This window comes from Mytilus galloprovincialis, chromosome 2 (genome assembly GCF_965363235.1).
Source record: "Mytilus galloprovincialis chromosome 2, xbMytGall1.hap1.1, whole genome shotgun sequence".
NCBI classification, from domain to species: Eukaryota; Metazoa; Mollusca; class Bivalvia; order Mytilida; family Mytilidae; genus Mytilus; species Mytilus galloprovincialis.
Window position 1 is genome coordinate 56998130 of NC_134839.1, and position 26682 is coordinate 57024811.

At 32.0% G+C, this 26682-nt stretch overlaps 1 protein-coding gene across 1 annotated transcript; it reads right to left on the minus strand.

Annotated features, from left to right (window-relative positions):
• Positions 1 to 119: 119 nt before the first annotated feature.
• LOC143063920 (uncharacterized) lies at positions 120 to 26682 on the minus strand. The gene is made up of 10 exons (XM_076236370.1): positions 26516 to 26682; positions 25750 to 25821; positions 22206 to 22376; positions 18158 to 18239; positions 16652 to 16866; positions 14702 to 14875; positions 13936 to 14069; positions 3277 to 3442; positions 2802 to 2957; positions 120 to 1303 (listed from the first exon to the last, which is right to left on the minus strand). Exons 5-10 carry the CDS (start codon positions 16749 to 16751, stop codon positions 1191 to 1193), a joined length of 843 nt encoding a protein of 280 aa, XP_076092485.1. The 5' UTR covers positions 16752 to 16866; positions 18158 to 18239; positions 22206 to 22376; positions 25750 to 25821; positions 26516 to 26682; the 3' UTR covers positions 120 to 1190.

The following is a 26682-nucleotide window of genomic DNA, read 5'->3' on the forward strand; positions in this document are numbered from 1 at the left end:
AATATTTTTACACAATAATGTGAACCCCTGCATCATGAGATGATATCTATAATAAAATAATAGATTTTGCCATTTTTAAGGTTTTAAAAGACCTACCTAACCACATAATAAATAATATAGAAAAATCAACACTTTATTTACAAGCTATCAATAAAATGCAAAATTCATTTATATAAAAAAAATACTAACAGAATACTTAAACAAACAATTTATTTTTAATACAAATAATGTTTTAACAATTACAACAAATTAGTTTTCACACATTAACACAAGATCACCATCTCAGGCTTGTTAATTTGCTTTCAGGCTTGTAAAAATCTTCTCTTCAAGCCAACAGAGTCCAACATAACTTTTTAGATCAGTAAAAACTTTGCAATAATTTCTGAATTAGGAGATAACTGTATTGTATTTTAAGCTCTAACGGCATCAATTGGGGATTTGATGGTAGCAAATTAAGTTTACTGGTGACGCGTTAGCGGAGACAGTAAACAGGTATTTGCGACCATCAAATCCCCAATTGATGTTGTCGGAGCTTAAAATACAATATTGTTATCTCCATTCTAATGACACTGACAGAAAACAGCGTTAAAACATGTAATTAAAATCTGTCATATGTCGTCTGCGCTTGCGCGTATGTCCCATAGCATCAATTGTCAATTGATGCCATGTAAAAAAGTGACGTTATCCAGTCAAAATGAACGTTACAAATGTTGTTGCATTAGAATTGATAGTATATATCTTCACAAAGGTATAAATTTGATTGTCCATAACAATCTACACGGTCTTTAAGGTGGTACCTAACACTACAGGGAGCTAACTCTGAAAGGTCAGCTAAACGTTTTAATTACGTTGTGTTGTAAAGGAATATTAAGCTTTTCAATGATCAAAATTGGTGTGTGTCAAATTGCTATATAACCAGTGTATTTTTTCTGACAAAACGGTTGGTTCAAAAATTTTTAAATTTTTATATTTTTATTAAAGTCTCAAAGTAAATACTTTGACAAAATTTTATGAAAATTAAACAAGCCAAATTAATTTTAGTGAAAGTGTTGGGTACCACCTTAAAGCAATAAAACATAATCGGCGGAGATTAAAATATTTGCAGAAAAAAAAACCTAATTGAATAAACAGATTTGACTTCATTCTAGCAAAATACAGTTTTTCCGTTGTTACAATATTGTATTTCATGTTCATGGAGTTATCACCAATGAGTTCATCATCATAATATACACAGCACCTACATTAATGACTACAGCAATAACGGTGGCAGCCAAGATAACACCAGTCTCTATCAGAACAAAATCTGAAACACAAAATAAAAAGCATGTGTCCAAATTACACAGATGTCCAACTTGCACTATCATTTTCTATGTTTAGTGGACCGTGAAATTGGGGTTAAACTCTAATTTGGGCATTAAAATTAGAACGATCATATCATAGTGAACATAGGGAACATGTACACTAAGTTTCAAGTTGATTGGATTTTGACTTCATGAAATACTACCTTGACCAAAAATTTAAACCTGAAGCGAGACAGAAAAGACAAAAGAACAAGTGAAACTGCGAGCTACTGCTCACTGATGATACCCCCGCCGCAAGTGGATAATATTAATAGTGTAAAAATATGCAAGTGTTCGGTAAACAGGAAGTTGTCGAGTGATGAATCTGAAAACGCATCACACGGTATAGCTGACTTATAAAAATCCTGAAACCAAATTTCAGAAATCCTTGTATTGTAGTTCCTGAGAAAAATGTGACGAAAATTTTTAACTTGGTTATCATGTGTAAAATCATACAAGTGTTCGGTAAACAGGAAGTAGTCGAGTGATGAATCTGAAAACGCATCCCACGGTATAGCTGACTTATATAAATCCTGAAACCAAATTTCAGAAATCCTTGTATTGTAGTTCCTGAGAAAAATGTGACGAAAATTTTCAACTTGGCTATCATGTGTAAAATCATACAAGTGTTCGGTAAACAGGAAGTTGTCGATTGATGAATCTGAAAACGCATCACACGGTATAGCTGACTTATATAAATCCTGAAACCAAATTTCAGAAATCCTTGTATTGTAGTTCCTGAGAAAAATGTGACGAAAATTTTCAACTTGGCTATCATGTATAAAATCAGACAAGTGTTCGGTAAACAGGAAGTTGTCAAGTGATGAATCTGAAAACGCATCACACGGTATGGCTGACATATATAAATGTTGATACCAAATTACAGAAAGGGTGGATGTGTAGTTCCTGAGAAAAATGTGACGAAAGTTTCATGGGATGGACTGACTGACGGACGGACTGATGGACGGACTGATGGACGGACGGACGGACTGACAGACAGAGGTAAAACAGTATACCCCCCTTTTTTAAAGCGGGGGTATAATAAATGAACCGAATCACAGACTGAAAAGATATAATACTCTAAAATTTGGTTACACTGTTAACAGCTCATTGGTGGGGTAATTGTTTCTTTGATATATTTCCCATTTCCATTCTCAATATTATGTGTCACCTTACTAATTAGGTATAGGAAGATGTGGTGTGAGTGCCAATGAGACAACTCTCAATCTAAATAACAATTTAAAAAGACTCGTTACTCAGACTCTGAGCAAATCAGTCTTTGCTCTTACTCCTAAATACAATATGTTCAGTGGAGAAGCAGCATATACAATACCTCCAGCACTTAAGACAAGAAAGCTACAATGAGACCATGGAAGCACTCTTCATATTAGATATTGCCCACATATAGTGGCAGAAAGTAACATTGATCCATGTATCTCACAGTGGCAACAAAAAAAATACCTGGAGGTGCTTCTGAGTCTGTTATTTCTTTAGTTATTTCTATTTTAAGGAAAGTGACTGTTGTGTCTGTTCCATCATTACAAGATATAACAATCTCATATTCAGGATTCAGCTCTTTGTCCAGTGTAGCATTGCTGTACAGGTATATTGTCTTACCTAAAAAACATGATTAAATATATGTTCTAATGAACAACAGTATAAGGAAGCATCAGAGAGCTTTAGAAGAGAAGATATTTGAAAAAGTTTACAACAAAGATAGATGCCAAGTAAAGGGTCATTAGCTTATATGATCTTCAGTCACTTGAAAATAAGTTTGAAATTCTATAAAAAATTGCTCCCTTATACTGTCTCTTCAACATTTCAAACAAAATAATCAATTATTGCACAATATTTTCTGTGGGAAAGAGCCCAATTTGTATATCTCCATGAAAGACGATTGATATAATATTATAATTGGACATAATATCACACCTACCCACAATATAAAATTTGTGGCTTTCTGAATTAGGTATTGCTCTTTCGTATTGACATGTGATGGTGTCTGGTCCATAAGATGGATCATTTACACTAAATGTATATAGTGCTCCTATCTTTGACTCGCTTATTGATATCCTCTTGGGTAAATCAGGAAATGTAGGAGGCTGAAATAAAGGATACCAGAACATTTTATAAAAAATTAAAACAAGATTGCTATGCTGAGGCGAAATGTAAAAAAAAATAAAATAATTTGATCAATGTTTTAACTGTGTTTAAGTTTATATTTTGGGTCTAAATGTAATTTCCACTTTCTACTTGAAGAACTTCTTTTAAAAGATCATAGCTTCAGAGATGCTTTAATTGTTGACTTGATGAATGTGTATAGATTACGGTAAGACCTAATATCTGCATTCACTTAGGATCCCAGTAGGCCCGAGAACACAGTTATTTCGTAATGCATTTCTTTTAGACAATAAATTCAAATTAAAAAAATCGCACCTACTCTTTCTCAAAAAGATTTTTACAGTGTAGTGTAGTACTAGTTAGACAAATAATATCAAAATTATAGAAACTTCTACCAGCTCTAACTCTAAATATTGACAATTCTGTGTCAAGGGGTGTAAAATTCAGTTTGACAGCTTCAGACATGATAAAATTTGACCTTTTTAAACTGGACCAAATCACTACTTAAGTACAGCTCTTTATAAGAACCAGGCAGAGTGCCATATACATGTGATATATGGGGGGTTCCAGATTTTATCTATAATTGGACTAATAGAAGCAATAAATGAATACTGCTCAAAAAATAATTTTGAGTGTGAAGATATGAGTGGTTGCCATGGTAACGGACACACTATTTTTGGGTTGTTAAGCATTGTAAAATCATTCAAAAATCAGCTAAATCACCACATTTTAGAGCCTGATTATGAATAGAATCATGCATTTTTCATTAATGTTCATATGTAACATTTATACAACTTGGTTTATAGTGCGGTGACTGAAGGCAGATTTTTTTGAATTTAATCTCCCCACCGAACACACACCTATATAATATATCATTGGAAAGAGGAAATCGTGTACTATAATAATATGCCTGTCGTCAAGACTTGATATGGTCACATTTTTTTAAAATTGAGGTCAAAGGTCATATGGAAAAATCTGTGAAAATTTGGGAGGGTTTCAATTTTGACATTTTTTTATATTTCTAAACTCTACCTAAATACAAATGATACTGTTTTGGCTTTTGTAATGTTTGTTATTATACATAAACCTTAATCATTGAGATTTTTTTATCAAAAAAATTCATAAAACGACGTTTTATAAACGAAACTTCAAAAATCAAGTTTTCAACCTATAAAATGTTTAGAGCACCTTAACCTTATGACAAATTTCAATTTCAGGTAAACATCAAGTGTCATGCAGGACAATACTTTAAAATTATTTTTTAAACCATCATATTGGGTGAGGTATCAAACCAAAGCAATAGAACACTACAGTCAAATATGACCTCAAATTGAATTTGCGGATACTTTAGGTTTTTTTTTAAGACTACTCGTTGCTTTTGGTTTTTTTTTCACAATTATTACTGCTTCCATAGTATTATCTGTTGTTGTGTATTTTACTCTGGTTAAAATCTATTACATTATAGGTTTTGTACCTATATATCCCCCCTTTTTTTCCTTGCAACGTACCACAAACTTCAAAAGTATTCCATATAAAAAAAGAAGATGTGATATGATTGCAAATGAGACATAAATTAACTTACAATTATAGGTCCCGTACGGGCTTCAACAATGAGTAAAATTCATACTGCATAGTCTTCAATTCCAGAAACAAATAATGTAAAACAAACGAAAAATCTTACGGCCCGATTAATGTACAAAATGAATAAGAAACAAATAGAAACAAACGACAAACACTGCATTACCATCTCGTGACTTGAAACTGACACATACAGAATGTGGCCGGGTTAAACTTTTTTAAGGGCGCACCAACACTCCCCTAACCTGGGTGTACCAGTGCAACAAGCTTTATACCAAATCAACCGTTATCTTCATCATCTTCATTTTCATCAACCGTCACAAGACATGTTTTAATATTTCTACTCATTTCACTCATGGCCACATGTCTGCACATGAAAGGTTCTGCTCACAGCAAACACGTTATTTTGAGTTTTTCTTTACAAGTATAGACAAGGTATTGTAGGAAGTCCGAAGACATTTGTTCCTAAAAAAATACCAGCTTCAAACCATCCCTATCAATTCATCCAAGATTTAACAGAGATCTAAAAAGGGGTTTAGGAAGGTGTGACGACATCCATATGCGTGTCTGCAAAGATGCTGAGGAAAAATTATACGAGATGTACACACTATCTTGAATTCGCCCAATTTCATGGTTGGCAATACATTAGATAGCGTCGCACTTTACTTTAAGAAGCATAAAGTCCATTGGCATTCAATGTTTCAACAAGGTGTTTTGAACCAAACTCATGGTACATTTGTAAAGCCAATCCTAAATAAAAAAAAGAGTAAAACAAAATTGGCCACACACACGATTGACTTAACAATTTCCGTTAGCATTTACGCAATTTCTCTGGTGCCATTTCCTGAGAATAGTCTTGACTGCATGCAGTTTCATCGAGTAACTATAAAATGAATTGCAATAAATACGAAGGCATTGACTGAATTGAAAAAGGAAGAGACAATTCATCCGAAGTTTGGTATTCTTCTTTAGAGTTTCGATGTCTTTTCTAAGTATAATTGCAGCGGAATGAAATATCTGTCCGTTATTTGTGTCTATTACCGTTGACATTGAGATTTTGAGGTCAGTTTTCAATTGCCTAGCAGCTGATATTGCATCTCAAATAGTTATTTTGCTACTATATATTATGTTATATTTGCCTTGAACTTGTTGTTTGACAACTGAATTTCTATAGAAATCAATAAGTTTAGACCGCATGTTACAAGTAGAATATTTTAAATTAGAGTAGATCTGTATTTATCAAGTAACGGTGTCACGAGGAATGACCATTAAATCGTTGTTAATAGCCAAAATTAGTAAAAGCAGTATCGTGATCTGAGATATCTGCTTCCACGGGTTTGGATTTTTTTGGGTCTTTTTTCGTTTTTATACGACCGCAAAATTTGAAAAATTTTTTGTCGTATATTGCTATCACGTTGGCGTCGTCGTCTGCGTCGTCGTCATCGTCGTCCGAATACTTTTAGTTTTCGCACTCTAACTTTAGTAAAAGTGAATAGAAATCTATGAAATTTTGACATAAGGTTTATGACCACAAAAGGAAGGTTGGAATTGATTTTGGGAGTTTTGGTCCCAACATTTTAGGAATAAGGGGCCAAAAAGGGCCCAAATAAGCATTTTCTTGGTTTTCGCACTATAACTTTAGTTTAAGTAAATAGAAATCTATGAAATTTTGACACAAGGTTTATGACCACAAAAGAAAGGTTGGGATTGATTTTGGGAGTTTTGGTTCCAACAGTTTAGGAATTAGGGGCAAAAAAAGGGCCCAAATAAGCATTATTCTTGGTTTTCGCACAATAACTTTAGTTTAAGTAAATAGAAATCTATGAAATTTAAACACAAGGTTTATGACCATAAAAGGAAGGTTGGTATTGATTTTGGGAGTTTTGGTCCCAACAGTTTAGGAATAAAGGGCCCAAAGGGTCCAAATTAAACTTTGTTTGATTTCATCAAAAATTGAATAATTGGGGTTCTTTGGTATGCCGAATCTAACTGTGTATGCAGATTCTTAATTTTTGATCCCGTTTTCAAATTGGTCTACATTAAGGTCCAAAGGGTCCAAAATTAAACTTAGTTTGATTTTAACAAAAATTGAATCCTGGGGGTTGTTTGATATGCTGAATTTAGAAATGTACTTAGATTTTTAATTATTGGCCTAGTTTTCAAGTTGGTCCAAATGGGGGTCCAAAATTAAACTTTATTCATCAAAAATTGAATAAATGGGTTCTTTGATATGCCAAATCTAACTGTGTATGTAGATTCTTAATTTTTGGTCCAGTTTTCAAATGGTCTACATTAAGGTCCAAAGGGTCCAAAATTAAACTAAGTTTGATTTTAACAAAAATTAAATTCTTGGGCTTATTTGATATGCTTTATCTAAATATGTACTTTGATTTTTGATTATGGGCCCAGTTTTCAAGTTGGTCCAAATCAGGATTCCATATCAAGTATTGTGCAATAGCAAGAAATTTTCAATTGCACAGTATTGCACAATAGCAAGAAATATCTAATTGCACAATATTGTGCAATAGCAATTAATTTTCAATTGGAGTTATCTTTCTTTGTATAGAATAGAAGTTGATAATATATGTTGGAAATTTGCCAGACATGACTATGATGTCATTTTCTATTTTTATTTGCCAATAACTTTATGTAAATAACTTCATTGGAAATTTGCCAATATAAAATGTTGCTGATGAAGCTTTTTCTCCTTATCTTATCTAAAATGTTTTTAGATAATGTATGTTGGACATTTGCCAGACATGACTATGATGTCATTTTCTATTTTTATTTGCCAATAACTTTATGTAAATAACTTCATTGGAAATTTGCCAATATAAAATGTTGCTGATGAAGTTTTTTTTATTGTTTTATACAATAAACAATGTATATTCACTTTTACTACCAACCAATCTTTACCATTCAGTGATAACAAGCACTTTATTTTACATTTTAATATTTTATGATGTATTTAAAAGAGTAGTTATTGTTGCAAACTCCATTAGAAATTTGAATTGATATCAGTTTTGGAAAAAGGGAAACGGGGATGTGAAAAAAAAGGGGGGGGGGGGTTTAAATTTTTCTCATTTCAGATTTCATAAATAAAAAGAAAATTTCTTCAAACATTTTTTTGAGAGGTTTAATATACAACAGCATAGTGAATTGCTCAAAGGCAAAAAAAATATTTTAAGTTCATTAGACCACATCCATTCTGTGTCAGAAACCTATGCTGTGTCAACTATTTAATTTTAGATTTAAAAAGTTTGAAGAAGAAATCTTTAATTGATTTGTAAAATCTTGACATTTGTTTTGTGTAAAAAAAAACATGTAATGTCAAAAATTTGATCACAATCCAAATTCAGAGCTGTATCACGCTTGAATGTTTTGTCCATACTTGCCCCAATTGTTCAGGGTTCGACCTTTGCGGTCGTATAAAGCTGCGCCCTGCGGAGCACCTGGTTAGCAAATGATTTGTAATGCAACCAAAATGACAGAGTGCTTGAAGTTTAAAAGATGGACGGAAAAACTATTTCAATTTTAACTTTGTCTGACACGGATAAAACATTCTTCATACGCTCATCTGATTCAAACTTGTGTAGTTTTTTTGATATTTCTAAAATGTTTTGTTGCAACAAAATGTACAAGCGCTCCAGTTAAACGACTGCATTCTAGAACGCATACAAATACTCGAAACTGTGGGACAACAGTCCGATAATTGTATGTCGTCATTAAATATCAGATACGATGCTTCCTCGCTCTAAAAGGGGGCACAAATATGTTAACTTGTGTAACTTTTGTAGCATGAACGATGGTAAACTGCCTGCACGGAGTTCTTCGAATTAACAGCTATCGCATGAAATCATAGGCACTTGTTTCTGTCAATATGGGGTTTACTATCCATACCCGTACGGGTGATTTTTCGTACGGGTATGGATAGTAAAACCATATTGACAGAAACAAGTGTCTTTTCATGAAACATGTTCACCTCATCCAATCTTTTATTCGATGCAGATACAAAAATCGACTTCCCTATATGTTTAATTGACTCAAAATTCCAGTCGAGTTTTTTTTTGCATATTAAGCACTGCATAAAATTGAACGACTTTATTCTTTTCTTTGGACTTATTGGAGCAAGTTGCAACGGACTTCACATATCACGGAATATTTACTGAAACTATCCGTCAATTATTTTGATTTTACAATAAGACTTTTCTGACAAAGTATATTTGATGTTTTGTAACAAAAAACATAGAATATAAACATATACAAACAAAGTATGTGGCATATATGTGCACTTTAATTGAAAATATGTGTATATAATAGCGAAAAAGGTAGTAATTCCATATATCAGTTGAGAGCAAATTATTGACTAATACACAAAATGTGACGGAAGTCAAGTGATTAAGTTCCGTGTTGAAATTGAAGTTTTTAGTCCATTCTTTTTCCATTGATTTCTTAAGGTTTTTTTCATATTTTGGTTCCGAAATTTTTATCACTTATTAGTTTTATGAAATACTATATGCTTAAAATATTATGGGATAATTTTTATTACTGCTATGAAGAAGAAACCAAAGTTAGTGTCTGAATTTGCAATTAAAATTACCTCAATTTTAAACAGTCCAAACTTCGCAAATTTTATAGATTAGAAGAAAATAAAATACTAAATAGAATATTTTGACATATAAAAATGGCTTCAGGAAAAACTATTTCAATTAAATGTGAGAAAACATACACATTTTTTTCATTTTGAAAAAGGGGGGCTGAAACTCTCCAATATACTACTAGTCATTAAAACGACTTTTTAGAAAAATGTGACCTTACGAAATTCTGACGACAGGGCAAAAACTAAAGAAGACATATTTGTCTTTAAGTTAAGACCATTTTTAGCCGTGTGTTATTTGGGGAGATTAAACTCGCGATCTAGACGACTTTTTATACTTCTGTCACCACACTATTAAGCCTTATTTTAGTGAAGATTGCATGTCAACCAAGTTTGTATATTTTTTGAAAAATTTGGCGAAAAAATGCATATTTTCAACATTTCTGAAATTGGGATTTTTTCGAAATTATCAAATTTTCTCAGGTGTTTTTAAAAAAAGTGCAAATGTGTACAGAAAAGTTAGCACTGTAGTAATGAAGTTTGGATACTACTTTACCAAATTAAATAGAAAAATGCGTGGGATTTTTTTTAGTTTTATCACCATAGCAACCGATTTTTTCCTTGGAAACAGAGTTTTTATTTGCAGAATATTGCAGTTTTAGAGCTTAAATGTCCTGAATTGTTTTATAACCAGTAAGAAAATACATAAAAGCCAACGCAAACTTTAAATTACTATCGTCAAGTGGTGTTGACTTCAATTGTTACCACGGAAACACATATTATCCATAGAAACATCCACTTAAAAACTGCAAAAATAGAAATTTATGTAAAAAAATACATAAATAGAGGGTGTTTATTTTCAAATTGGAATATGGCTTCATTCTTTGCTTCACTCACAGTCTTGTCTGGGTTTTCGTCCTTCAGATTGTTAAATAAATGTAATATATAATGTAACATTGGGGTTGGAGGGGGGAGGGGTTGGGGGGTATGTTGATTTTTTAAAATGTTGCATACAAGTAGATACTTAAAAAGATAATTGCATTTGGTCGGACTTTGTTCCGAGTTCATCATCTGATTATCAATTTTTGGAAGTTAGCAGATGATGAACTTCATGGGTTTACAATAACTGGGACAACCTGGCTTATGGCAAGGCAAGAAAGATATGGCCCTAACAATTGTAAGAAAATTCTTAATTTCTTATGGCACACACCCGTCTAAGATGTTATTCCAGCATAAATCACAAAATTGACCTGTAACATAATATTAACAAACCAATAATAGAATCATTTGGTCAAAGCATTTCTAAACTGAAACTGAAGTGTGATGGACGTACGGATAGACGGAAAGACAAATTGAACACACTTTAAGTTGGTGGTGACTTAAAAAAAATAATAATAGTCAATTGTTGATCGCTAATATCAGAAGTCCAGTATAATGGAATCCTCTTTAAATATACATGTAGTTAATCTTTGTTGTACTACTATCCCGCAATTAAAATTCAGGATCTCCAAGATAGACAAATAGAATACATCTGCTAAGTTGGAATTGTGTTAATCCCGGTAAAATAATTATGCTATTACCGGCAAGATTATCAAATCAAAATTATCAAGCAAAATAATTGTATCAATTATGAATTATTCCTTACTATGCGTCGTTCTACATATATCTCATAAGTTCAAGATTCCGATAACATTATATCTTGTTTTGTGTGTGTGTGTGTCAAAAGGAAGGTTGGGATTGATTTTTGAAGTGTTGGTCACAACAGTTTAGGAATTAGGGGCCAAAAAGGGCCCAAATGAGCATTTACTTGGTTTTCGCACTATAACTTTAGTTTAAGTAAATAGAAATCTATGAAATTTTTACACAAGGTTTAATTTGTGACCACAAAAGAAAAGTTGGGATTGATTTTGAGAGTTTAGGTCCTAACAGTTCAGGAATTATGGGCCAAAAAGGGGCATAAATAAGCATTTTTCTTTGTTTTCGCACCATAACTTTAGTATAGGTGAATAGAAATCTATGAAATTTAAACACAAGGTTTATGACCACAAAAGGAAGGTTGGGATTGATTTAGGGAGTTTTGGTTCCAACAGTTTAGGAATTAGGGGCCAAAAATGGGCCCAAATAAGCATTATTCTTGGTTTTCGCACAATAACATTAGTATAAGTAAATAGAAATCAATAAAACTTAAACACAAGGTTCATGACCTCAAAAGGAAGGTTGGGATTGATTTTAAGCATTTTTCTTGGTTTTCGCACCCTAACTTCATTATAAGTAAATAGAAATCTATGAAATTTAAACACAAGGTTTATGACCATAAAAGGAAGGTTGGGATTGATTTTGGGAGTTTTGGTCCCAACAGTTTAGGAATAAGGGGCCCAAAGGGTCCAAAATTAAACTTTGTTTGATTTCATCAAAAATTGAATAATTGGGGTTCTTTGATATGCCGAATCTAACTGTGTATGTAGATTCTCAATTTTTGGTCCCGTTTTCAAATTGATCTACATTAAGGTCCAAAGGATCCAAAATTAAACTAAGTTTGATTTTAACAAAAATTGAATCCTTGGGGTTCTTTGATAATTATGCTGAATCTAAACATGTACTTAGATTTTTCATTATGGGCCCAGTTTTCAAGTTTGTCCAAATTGTGGTCCAAAATTTAACTTTGTTTGATATCAACAAAAATTGAATCCTTGTGGTTCTTTGATATGCTGAATCTAAACATATACTTAGATTTTTGATGTTTGGGACCGGTTATCAGAATGGTCCACATTGAGGTCTAAAGGGTCCAAAATTGAACTTTATTTGATTTCATAAAAAATTGAATTCTTGGGGTTCTTTGATATGCTGAATCTAACCATGTATTTTGATTTTGGATATTGGACCAGAATAGGTAATGTCCAATTTAAAATCTAAAGCTTTTAAGTTTAAGTTCTGAGACCACATTCATTATGTGTCAGAAACCTTTGTTGTGTCAACTATTTAATCACAATTCAAATTCAGAGCTGTATCAAGCTTAAATGTTGTGTCCATACTTGCCCCAATGTTCAGGGTTCGAACTCTGCGGTCGTATAAAGCTGCTCCCTGTGGAGCATCTTGTTTTAGGTTCAAATTTCAAAAAAAATATTTTGCTATTCTTAACGTTTTTTTAACCTTTACATGGATTACGCCCCTATTTTCTGTATCTGTCTCTGTAACCTTTATATAGACTGCATTAATCCCGAGATTTGGAATAAAACCACTAAGCTGAGAATATTTGCTGAATACAAGATTAATAACAGTAATAATTTGAAGACAAATTCCACACATGGTCTTATTTAATTAAATGTAACACTAGAAACAGCGCAGTACATACCAATGTTATTTTTCTTTGTAATTATCAATGTTTTCTAGTCCCAACAAGTTGTAATCATTCATGAATACAAGACTTTATTGTCCCATGTGTAAAAAAGAATAAATTTCCGATGTCCCACGCGTTGTGCACACATTTGATCGATTCAAGGTACAATGGCAAAAACTAAAATAAACACTTTTATGGCCGCGCCGCAATTTGGAAGGGGGAGGGGGCGTTGTAGTAGGTTTAATCCATGTCCGTCAGTACATTAGTTAAAACATAAAGATTCAGCACCCAAATTTTTTAAACATGTAAATACATCCCCCTACTTAATATTTCATGCATTTAATATCAAGAAATAAATTGGGAAAGTGTAACAAATAAATCATGCAAGTTATACACTGTTTACACTAGGAACTATATTCGTAGACGAAAACCAAAGGACGATAATTGTGTCCTTGGACCAGTAACCAAAAGTGTTTTGACAATCTTTTCATACTGCAAGTACTTCTTCAATGGTTCAAAATGTCCTTCCGCTATTTGTTTAGTAAAATAAATCAATTGCTGCCTCTCAGAAGCAGTATTAACCCTTTTTACAGGTCATAACTGTTTATGATTATTCATAAAAAGTTTCTAAAGATAGTAAGTCATCATTAAAGCAGGAACTATGTAAAATATTTACAAATAGACCAATAAAATAAAATTGATCCCAAAATGTCAAATGCTTAAATAGATAAGTGCTAGGGTTACGTTCTTAAACTTGCATTGAGGTGAGTGTTTTTGCTCCATGTTGAAGGCTCACTGTGACTTTGTGATGAAGAACAGTAATAAAACTGCTGTTCCTTTGTTCTTGGTGTGTTTTTTGTTGTTGTTGCAGTGCATGTAATGATTTTGTGTCATGGATGAATACCCCATGCCCATAGTTTTTCTTTTAAAATGACGGACTGAATTATATTTACTTAACTTACTCCATTGAATGACGTTATTGTAACAGTTCCAGTAACTCTATTGTAACAAGAATCATCAGCCCATACAATGAATTCATGAACTTCATTCTGTTTACCAATAACATGGGGAAGCTGGTCTTTGACATGAACAGTTTCTGTGGAGAGAAAATTTTACTCATTTAGTTTTTATCATGTATTTACAGTCAACTCTTGTTACTGTAAATTCAGAAATTATTGCGATGGTTTTTTTTATTGCGAAAATGTGACAGGATGACAATCGTGATAATCTAAACTGTCATTTTGATTTTTTTTTAAATGTTGAATTAAACAGGATTTTCCTCAATATCGCAAAAATTATAATTGCATTTTAGTCTAAAATGACAAAATCTCAATAATAAATGCACACAATAATTTCTGAATTTACAGTATCTGGAAGTCGACCAGAGAAATATTTTCCAGATACCTGTAATTCAACTCAAATAAAACAGGAAGTTTAACAGACCAAGGGACACAATTCTAGCTTAGCTTGGAAAAATTAAAATAAATAATGAACTTTGAATGCCTTTACTAACCTTGGGACCTTACATTTAGTCGAGAGTCAACCGAAATCAAATTTTGACTCATCAGAAGTCGAAATACGTATTTCTTATGGAACAAAGTTCAGGACCACTAGAAAAATTTGATTCAATTGAAATTTCAAGTCAACTGAGTTTGAGGCAACAAAATTTAAATGTTTTATATTTCTAATCATCAAAATCTATTAATTCAAAGATAAATACAAACTTACTTGCAAAAGTATCATAATAAAAATATAGATCCTGATCATGCTCTGGTTTAACAAGAACAAACCAGTCAGCATAATCTGTGTCATTGAAGTAAAAGTCCATAATACTAAAGTCTATATCTGAATGGTCCGGTATTGTCTTGTGATATCTTGACAAGTTGAAATATGGAGGAGTATCTAAAATATACAGAAAACAGACATCATATTTTACATACTTTGGATTAATCTTTTTTCATGGCTACCAATTTTTTGTACATTAAGGAATATACATGTTCGTGAATATTTAACTATGTGGTATTGCTAAATTCTGTATATAAGTCCATAGCGAATTTGACATTTGTTTGAACATTTAATTTTGTGATTCATCTATACCCACAAAATCCAACAAATTATATTGAATTCATAGCATATGTTTCATACCACAAATCAAAGTCAATTGCAACTTTTTCTTTTGTAGCTAATCTATATAAAAGGGGGGAAAATCAATAATAGTATTATGAATAAATTTAGTTTATATAAAAATAAGATGACGTGGTAAATGACTGACAATGAGACAATTCTCCACAAAATTAGAGAGACCAAATGACACAGAAATCAACATCTGTAGGTCACTGTACAGCCTTTTACAAAAAGTAAATCCTTATCCACAAAGTCATCTATAAAAAGGCTACAAGGTGATGTTCTTTTATATAATATGTCAGACTATGTTAAATTCTAATATGACGTGCTTCTTTGGCTTTATGAATAAACCCATGCACTAAATCCAATACATTTTTTTGCACATGCGTATATTGACTAATGCAGAATAATGAATTTTATCAAATTGGCATGCATTTAATATATTTCATTAACTTAAAACACTTCCAAACTCTTAAATGATGCACATGTTGTTACTAATTCATTTAATATGACTGTAATGTGTTGCATGCCGAAATTGACATATTTGACCTAGATACAACAACCGTTCATGCTGGCTGTTCAAAAACTCCTCATACTGAAAAATCACAGTGCCAGCCATTTGCTTCTTTACAAACAAAAAAGGGAGGTTCATGGAGGAGCCTATTCAATCGCTTTACCCTTATACACATTAGACATAGAAATTACCTTAATTGTCCTAATCAGAATCGAAATAATTGATGCAAGCTATACTTTATTGTAGTTTTAACATGGGTAGGCATTATATTCGCGTCATTTTAGCCCTCACTATCGATCGGGCAAAAATAATCACGAATATAATGCCTACCCATGTTAAAACTACAATAAAGAATAGCTTGCATCAATTATTTCTTTAACAAATTAAGCAAATAAAATCTATAAACAACTAGATGTGTCAAAGCAACACGAATGGCCCCATCTCCAAAAGTTGAAAAATCTGCAATTTCAATAACACATGTGGACACAAACATGATGGTAATCTTGCATATAAAAAAATCAGCTCAAAATCAGGAGGCATATAGAAAAATGTTCGTATAACTGTCATTTTCAACAATTTTCAAAGTTGTAAACCCTTAGTTTTAGAAAAAATTAGCAGAGGGGAACGAAATTTTAACTTCATCTGTAACTCATCTTGGTTAGCTCACATACCAAAAATCAGCCCAATATCTGAAAGCATTTAGAAATAAGGTCTGTATAACTGTGATTTTCAAAAATTCATCTAAGTCCAAAGCCCTAAATTACAGCAAAAATTAGCTGAGCGGAACAAAACTTAATCTTGATCTGTAACTCATCATGAGTAATTCACAAACCAAAAATCAACCCAATATCTGAAAGCTTTTTGAAAAAAAATCTGTATAATGGTTTGTTGCAGAATGACGGAATGACGGAATTTCGGACAAAGGGTCCTGACTACTTAGTGGCGGGGACATAAAAGTTTCACTGGCACATTTTACCAATGTTATGACTTTTTTAGAGTAATCTTATTATTATGTTAGTACAAACAGTGCCAAAACTTACTTTCTACTGTGGTATACTGCATCACATATACTCTGTCAATGTAACGGGTACCAGACCACAGGACAACATCTTCATCTTCTGGTTCCTTGTCTAAGGTCATTTTATAGGTCTGTGTTGGGCAGTAATTTGGTCGTAAGTCACGATGATTACTTGTTGATGCATTGTAGGTAGAACTACAGTTGTCATAGCCAATAATATTAGCACCACCATCAAACCTTAAAAGTTCAACAAAATGATTCTTATTTTAATAATAATTTTATTACTAAAAACGAAAATATACATAAGACTTAAAATATTTTGTTAATCATAAAAAAATTCCCAAAATACAGAAACATTAATTGCTGCAGTTCTAAAAAGACATCTGCCAAATCAAAACATGTTATACCCAAACCAATAAAAACATAGCCACATCTATATGTATTTTATAACATAACATGAAAAAGTTATCAAGTCTTTTTTTTCCCAGACAATTTCTACAGCTGAAAAATTCACATTACTACCTCTCTAAAAACTATTTTTTTCCAAATGAATGTTAAGAATGACAATTCAGGTATATCAATCAATATAAAAATACAAGAAAACAGGGATTAGTTTGTGTCCCCTTAAATTAAACCATATTATGTTCTTTATAAAAAGAAAAAAACAGAATAACAAACTCTTGCTTTGAGTTGTTGTTTCAAATGCTAAATCAAAGATTAATTTCTAAACCATTATTTATCAACATTTTATGTTTATTCACAACATGGCACTTGGGAACTATACAGCGGCACAGCAAAAAACACATAATGTATCATATAACATCACCATGTGCAAAGGGAGATAATTCCAGCAAAAATTTGAAAACACTTGAATTCAGATGTTGTTTTTAGAGAATACTGAAAAACATTCAAATAGCCAAACGCATATGCTTAAAACTACAGGCTCCAGCCCTAAGCTATAAACCTGAATTTCAGTTTGTCAGGATGCTTTAACTTGCAAAAAACATTTTTTTTTAAAAGAAAAGTTCCCAAGTGTTGAATAAAATGTGGAAAAAATCCTCAAATAATCCCATAATAGTATAGTAGCTGCATAACATCAATATGAGTGCAATGCTACTGGGAAGTGTCAGGTGACTAGACTGAAAACTGGTTCATATCTTTTGTAAGTTTTGCTAAAAATTACTCAGTTCTTCCGAGTGGATCTAAACATATCTAATACTAAATCGTCATTCAGGGGCAAATTCAGAAAATTCTGCATGTATTTATTTATCAAAGCTGGACAAAACTAAAAGATTAATATTTATAATTTCAGGAAATGCTAAAAACATACATATACTGCAACCGAAATTTAAAATGCACATATATACATGAAACCTTTCCTATCCCAATTTTCACATATATAAACAAAAGCATCAGAAAAATTTGAACAAACAAATATTTTGTAAGACTCAAACAAACAGAAAGTCAGGTGAAGACACTATTGCGCATGAGTTCCCTTCTAATTTGATATCCAGTACTGAAAACTTACCATCCAATCAAATCATCTGCTATAACTGTGATACGGTCAGCACTGTCAGGTATAAACTTGAATATCTTATTGACATCAGCATCTGTAATACGATTAACTCTAAGTTAATTTAACAAAGTGAAATAATGTAAAAAACATTGTTAATTCAGGTATTGAACAGTATTTATATATATGAAGATTAAACTATCATTGACAGCACATATCTTTTATGCATATTTTTTTCTAGAATTCACAAAACTGGTAAGTCTGTGAACTATGGATTCATGATTATTGGTTGTGTCCCAATTTTTTTTTTTTTTTTTTGGGGTGTAGGAAAATTAATGAAGTTTAGTAAATGTTAAGGAAATTCAAACTTTCTATAGGCTTGTCTGCAGACATTGCATACCTGTCAACTCACCCGTTTTTTTGCGGGTGACACCCGTTATTTTCACCTCTCACCCGGGAGTTTTTCTTTACCCGGCGGGTCCCGGGAATTTCTAACATTACCCGTTTCACCCGGATTTCTGACCGGAATTGTTTCCGGTATTTAGAAGTAATACGACCTTCGGTTTTATCGGTCTTTTTCAATGTAACCAAAAGTCAAAATGTAGGACTGTTTACCTGAGCTACGTACCGTGTAAATTAATGTTCTCTGACAGTGAAATAGCTTCAGGTTATTCCTGTGGAAAAACTAAAACCACCCAAATAGTAAAGAGGGCCCTTTCAGTTGAAAATAACAAAGTGGTAGTTGAAAACAAGCCAAGATTTTTTGTTTTGTCAAAACTTGCTAAAACATTACTGGTTTTGCCAAACAGCAATGCAGACAGTGAGAGGGCATTTTCTTTAGTAAAGAAAATAGCTACAGAGTTTAGGGCTGATCTTAATAAGGATACACTGTGTGCTCTTCTTTCTTGTAAAATGAATACACATTTGCATTGCTATGAACTGAAACCAAGTGCAGTTCTTTTAAAGAATGCCAAGTCTGCTACTATGGAATATAACAATAGTCTGAAATAAACTTGTATACATGTTCTAACTGTTTCATATACATATTGACTATATAAATTATATATAAACATATTTTTGTTCTTCAATTGAGCCCGCAAAATGTCGTACGCGTTATGACCTGAGATTTTTTTTCTCAATGCAGGTCATGACCTGACTTTTCATTTTCAGTGGTTGACAGGTATGCATTGGCAACATTTTTTCTCATTACACGAAAGGAGAAGGTTCACGAAGGGTTAAAATTGGCCCTGAATTTTTTATGTTTTTTAAATCGGGCCAAAAACTTACAAATTTCACAAAGAAATACTTGTGATAATACTACAGGTACTTAGACAAAAATATTTTTTCTGGCACTTTCCTTTACTATTTATGGAGCAATGACCAAGGATCCGGAAATTTTTTCACCTAATTTCGGTTATTTTCATACAACTTAAAAGTTGATGCCCCTTTTAAAAAAATGATTGTCAAAATCACATTACTGCATGAGACTCATTATGAGTATGCTCAAACTCGATCGTCATGTTCGTAGCATCAACAAACTTGTTTCACTGTTGCATCCCATTTGCTTCATGATTTGTCCTACCATTTTTCAAAAATCGATCAAGAGCAATTAAGGGAAGGCAACAGTTTAAAAATAAAATGATTTTAATGACTCAAAACGATAATATTCTCAGTTATCACTTATGTTTCTTTCGATTCTGAAGTCAAAATTCAAACCGGATGTAATGCGACAATACTAAAACAAACAATTCCGGACTCATTTACGGGATTAGTTTTGTTTACCCAAATCACAGGAAATCATCGGCTTTTTAATATTTTACCTTTAACCCTTTCAACGCTACACAAAAAAATAGAAAAATGGCTGCTGCTGCTGCATTTTTTTTTAGTACATTCATTAGAACAGTATTTTCCTTTTCAGACTGCTGTATCTTTTTTATTATATGAGATACAGAGAAAGTTATTGCATGAAAAATGCTCAGGAGAGCATGAACTGTAATGTTAGGCAATTATTTTACTGAAATTTTTATCAGGTTACCTGCGTTTTCAGGTAATTAACAGGTAAAAGGTGTAATTTATTACATTTGTGTTGAATTTTGAATAAAAACTACTTTTAGTCTTCATTTATTTTGTTGTTTTATCTGCCATATTGTAAAGAAGACACCAGTTGCCCGATTCCGTAGCGTATTGTACCATACATAACGTTTTATGTAATCGTGGCACAAATAAATAGCTCCGTCCTAAAAAAATTCAGTCAACCTCCGTTTTCCCCCCTTTTTCTACGTCTCGTAATGATCGATCAAATCATATTTCCCACACGAATTTTATGTAATAAACACATTGAGATAACAAGAAACCTTTTAACTAATCCTCGTTGTAAGTTTCGCCAAGGAAATGCTGAAATTTTTCCATATTTACAGCTTCGTTTCCGATTTCCGCCATTTGCATTTGTCAAAATATTTGTTTTTATTTTCCTTCTATTTTCCTTCTACTGCATGATTTTACTACAAAAATTGTCGGGATTTCAAGCGCAAATGAGACCTTGCATATCGTAGATTCAAACGAGGAAAAATTAGAGAGAACCCGAATGAAAACCGAATGGTTTAAGAGTCCTTATGAAAAATCCTTTTTCATCGCGGCATATGCCGCGAATAGCAGTGGCGAACGGCGTACGTCATCACGGCATATGCCGTGTATAGCGTTGAAAGGGTTAATAGTGCAAGAATATTAATTAAAATAGTTGCACTAGCTTTAATTAGGATGAAATTATTTTAAATTTACGATTAATTGTCTAAATCTGTGGAAGAGAATTTCAAGCATGCGTATTACATAGTAAACAAAGCACGTGTGTTAGAAGTAAAAAAAAAATTTCTACGTAAATTAAACCAAGTTTTAATTTAATTTTAAATCATAATTGACAATTGTCTGACCTGTTGGGTAATTAAATAATGAAGCCAGTTGGTATGGAATTTTTATTTCTTTATAATAATAGTTTGGAGCTTGTGATTAATTGCCAGGTGTGAATTAAAAACACAGGTAAAGAGATTAGCAATCATTAGCCAATAGCTCCCAGAGGCATTAATATAGTTATTAGGAGGGCCCTCAGGATTATAACACTTTATTGGATTGGCAGTTTAATTACAGGAAGTCGATAACAAAACAAAAATATGTTCAAAATGGCGATTTTGAAAGTCAATCTCAACGAAATGACCAAATTATTACTGTTGAAAAATAAAATTTGACCTAAATCTCAATTAAAAGTTTAGGACATTATAGTTTCAGTTTAGGACATGACTGGCAAATATGACCGTTTCCGGACCCTTGGCAATGACCCCTTAAATGAGCATAATTTGTATTAAAAGGTCAATTTTGGTACTTTTTGTCCATAATTTCAATTGTTTTTGGCATAATTAACCTTGGCCTCCATCTACGATCCAAAAAGTTTTTATATTGATGAAATCTATATCAAAATTGGAATCTTTTGGTTACAACACATTTTGGATCGTAAGTGGCGGCCAATGTGTTTCAAAAGCTTTAAGGTCTGAAAAATGCACAAAATCATCATATTTTGACAAAATGTCCAAAATGGGCTTACTTTTGGCGATATCTCTTATGAAAAGAACTGATATATCTAGTATTCATACTTTTGAAATAGACCCATTTACGAACCAAATTGAGACCTTTTTGGTGTTTTATGATAAAGTTGATATTTTAGGCCATTTTGTGCCATTAGTGAACCTTGTCCTTTAGAGGCTAAAAAAATAAATGAATCCACAGTGAATCATCTTCAGTGTTGATAAGACTTATCATAATGCTGATAGAATTTATTTTTTTTATAATTAGTTATAGTACTCAACCATAGTAATAGAATAGATTAAAGTTAAAATGTATGATAGAGATTGTAACTGTGATATTATACACAATCTTTAGAATAAATATTAAGTAGAAATTACACAAAACCTTTCCCAGTGACCCATCTTAAATGTTGGAAAAATTGGCTAATAGTACATTTACTTAAATCAATTGACATAAAGTTAAATATTTCCTGTTAAAAAGTAAACATTACCAGAAATGTTAACAGAGTTGGTTCCTACAACTGTATAGCTGTTATCTTCACCAGTAGATCTCCATACAATAAACTTCAAAGTTCCTGTATTAGTTGCAAAAAACTCCCAATAGGCAATTAATCCACAACATCTAATAATGTCTATATCATTCTTCAACAAGACAGCATTTCCTACAATCAGAAAATACATAAAAACTCATGCTTCAGTGCTATTCTAGTATTAAAAAGGCTTCATTTTGAAATATGAATTATCTTTTATTCTAGGACTCCACTCTTATTGAGAACAAAATAAGTACTGGTAATATAGGGTTATTGCATGAACATTGGGGAATATTGGTCTGAGTAGAATTTTATATTGCACGAGCGTGCGAGTGCAATTGTTCTACAAGGGACAATATTCCCCAATATTCATGCAATAACCCTTTTATTGTATAGCAATATGATATTTGAAAGTAAAAATTGGTTTAAACTAAGATTTTGTCATTGATGACGTCATGAATTTTGAAGATTTATTGCACTAGTGCAATATTGGAATTTATTGCACACTAACTTTTGGTTACTTACTGTGGGAAATATTATATTGCTATGCAATAATAAGGTTTTTTGCTTTCAACAGTCTTTGAACCTCATTAACCAATATAAAGCAATAATTCTTATATGATTGCATATTAGGAAATACGTTAATATGATTGGTCGAGAGGACTTCCGGTAGTTGTTCTTGACGTTGTTTATTTTTTTCGATAGACGACATTGACCTAACTTCTTTTCGTAACCAATGTAAACAAGATGGCGGCAATAATAAAACAATACAGATCAACTTTATTTTCACTTCACCATAACCATTCAATTAATTAATAAACATAAAATGTTTGTTTGAATGATAATAACAGTTTTTGTAGTTTATATTTTATTAGAAATCAAATTTCATGGAGTACATATTTTTGCGTAAACCAACAAATATATTCATGCACCAGGTCTATTAAATGAGTCTAATATACAATTTATGTAGGATAGAGGTTAAACGCCTTTTAAAGGAATTTATTGGTGTATATTACTGGACCAAGTCACTCACAAACATATCATAAAACTCCATCAGACTTTTTTTTGTTTGTGAGTGACTTGGTCGAGTTTATACACCAATAAATTCCTTTAACAAGAGGCTGTCACAACGACAGCAAACCGGATTTATTAACATTTATTTGTGTCCTGGCAAAATCACAAGAACCATTACTGACGAATGGTGAAAGTGAAAATCGTCAATATCAAATTTGACCTCCATTTTGTCATCAGTGAGGGGGGATAGGACCTTTATTGGGACTCCGGGATCGCGTGTTTTTGAGCTCGGGATTTCAGGATTGACCCTTTCGGGATCCGGGAATTCTTTTTTTCTGATTTTGGGACGTCAGGATTTACTTTATTTAAATTCGGGACCTCGGGATTTCGTGTTTTTAAGCCCGGGATTTCGGGATCAGGACCCCTCCTATCCCCCCTCATCAGTATCAACATAATAAATTTGAAAAGCTTAGATTGAATGGTTTGTGAGTAAATGCAACAACGTGAATGGAAACACCATTTTACGATCTTTCAAGAACCATAACTCCTGAACGGTAAAAGTCAAAATTATCTCCTCCCTATAGGAGCACTGTCTAAACTATTTTATTAGCTGTTGATTGGTGGTCTTTCTTGAGGGATTTTTGTTTATCACTAAAATTGGAAATTTAAATGTTTTTTGTACAATCTGTTGCTCTTTCCCTGAGCTGCTAAATGAGGAAATTTAGCTTAAAATTAAAATTAAGTTTTTGGTTTTTTTTAAGTTAATTGACAAATAGTAAGATACAGTTAAGTAATTAATTGCACTATTTCTGAGGAGCAACTTTTAACTGAACTGATCTATGGAGAAATTAGAAGATAGAGTTATCTCCCATTAGCTAATACTTTCTTTGGTTTTAAAGTTCTAAATTACATGAAAATATTTATATAATGATAAAATTTAGTCTACAAAGGTATTCTCTGTCTTTTTTGGAACAATAAAAGTCAAACTATATATTAGGTACATTCATTAGGGACTTTGACGAATATAATGTATATAATGGTCCTATCATTCAAAAATCTTGTTGATTCATGGTATGTTGTATTTAATAACTATCTTGTAATACTTTTTCAACTGTATTTTATCTGATAATTGATTATTAAAATGTTTCATCACTTGCACACCAAATTTACTTTGATTGGAATAAAAAATAAAATTAGTTTTGAAATTTATTTTTGTTTAATTTGAAAAAAATTGGATATGAAGGTTATCATTATGTTGTTTATAAAACGAGCTATTGCAGTATGTTTTCATCCTAGCAAAGGAGAAGGTCCGGTAAGGACTCATTTTGGCCTCAAATTTCAGTTTCATCTGACGAAAGATTTTGACCACTTTTTAAACACTCAAATGTCTATTTTACTTGATTCAATTAGTTTATGTGAAAGATTTTAACTGATTTAGTCATTAAAAACGATCCGATTCCAGCTCAAATATGAAAAATCTACCAAATATGCTGAAAAATGTCACTTTACAGATGGTTTTTGTCAAAAATGAAAGTGGCCGCATCCGTGTTCATCCACAACCTTTATATATGTTATGTATTATCATAAAATACAACTTACATTTCAATATTAAGGATGAACACGAATGCGGCCACTTTCGTTTTACACGGAAACCGTCTAAAATTTAACTAAAATGCTAGAATTTTGAAGATTTCAGTAATTTAGCATGACTTAATGGCGCTACAACCCGATATATGTGCATTGTATAGTCAAAAACAGCCCATATTTATGTGGCAGAACCATTCAACTGCCCAATAAATAACTAAAAGTTTACATTTTAACAATTTTGTAAAACTGTTATATTTTGGGGCCAAAAAGGGGTCTTACCGGACCTACTCCTTTCATGGTTGTTGGTGTGGGGATCATTTGAAGGTTTAAATAAAGATTTCTTAAAATCCTCCATTGTTTATTATTCAAATTATGGAAGTGTTTTCTCATTGCTGGCAAGAGATGAATTTAATTTAACAAAAGAAATTCTATCTTAAAAATATTTCAGGTGTTGAAACTATAATTGCTCAGCTGAGGTCACAAACTGGATGATAAAATTATTCAGCAGTAGCTGTTTCATCTCGGCAATACTATTTAACCAATATTCATTAATAAATGGAAATTGAACTGACTAATTGCAAAAAAAAAAAAAAAAAATACACTTGTGTGACAATACCACATAAGAACCATTCAAATAACTTTTCTGTTTGTTAAAACTTTTGGTGTTTACCATAGATGTGCTGTATATGTTTTATTTTAAATTTTTCATATCAATAATAATTTTTCAAAAGATCAGATGACCATGTATAAAACATCATTATAAAACAGTCAACTTTAACTCCATGATAATTTCAGCTCATCTTTTTCAGATCAGTGAAAAGATAATGTGTTAATAATATTTGAAACAGATTATTAAGTAAATAAATTTCACTCTAGAATTGTCATTTATGTTAAAATACTATACCTTCATCTGTATCGTTTTTCACAGTTCTTAATGCCACATCATCACCATAAATAAATGTTCTGTCTTCACAATCTATAAAATATTTAATAAAGTAACATAAAAACTTTGTTCAGCCTTTAATTCTAAAGAGCAATAGGAATTTCACTTCTTATCTACAAGGTTGTACCAAGTATATATATGTACCAATGAGATGCTTAATTTTCAAATCTATCAAAGTGAAATGGCTACAATATTGTATGACAAAAACAGTTATTTTGATGCTTTATAACTGACTGAATTTTCGGCTCTCCCTTCACACCATTTGCGAGTAAGGTCTTGAGAAAGGATGATAGTCCATCAGAAGGGAAAATAAATGGCTGACCTGTGTTAAGAGAGAGCCATATTTCTTGCACATAAAATACAGCCTTGTAGATTTTGAAAAAGAGCAGACTTATGCAGCTACAAGGCAGCACTTGCACCGGCAAAGTGGAAAGGGATAAATACAAGTTCCAATCACTTGTTTCCCAATCCACTATAAATAACTATGTTTAAACTTAAGCCAAATCAAGTGGTAAATATTTGTCCAATTTGATTCACAGCTACTTACAATTTCTATTCAAAGCTTTTGTGAACATTTTTATTAAAAAAAATGTAAAGAATAGTATTTGAAAAGCTATAATTCATTGATACTGCAATTGATGGTTTTACTTACGAAGCAATGCATTATAAAGTTAAAGTATCAGCATTGTCTACACATTAGAATAAATGTGTTTGTTCATATACTTACAAGTACAATATGGATGATTCCCTAGTAGTAAACATTCCCTGGTCTCTAGTGTGTGAGTTTCATCATATTTCTGTCCACATCTGTTAATGTAGCGATCTTCTGTGTCTGATTCTGTGTCTGACTCACAGTCACGTGTTCTAATCTGGGATCCTCTATCACATGTCTGA

What these genes read in the sequence shown, in the direction of transcription:
- LOC143063920 (XM_076236370.1), bottom strand. Translation starts at nt 16,751, where the DNA reads ATGACCTTAGACAAGGAACCAGAAGATGAAGATGTTGTCCTGTGGTCT. An exon ending in TTATTATGATACTTTTGCAA is followed by an intron (nt 14,070 to 14,701) that starts GTAAGTTTGTAT and finishes TTCTCTCCACAG; the next exon opens with AAACTGTTCATGTCAAAGAC. An exon ending in AGACTCAGAAGCACCTCCAG is followed by an intron (nt 1,304 to 2,801) that starts GTATTTTTTTTG and finishes TTTGTGTTTCAG; the next exon opens with ATTTTGTTCTGATAGAGACT.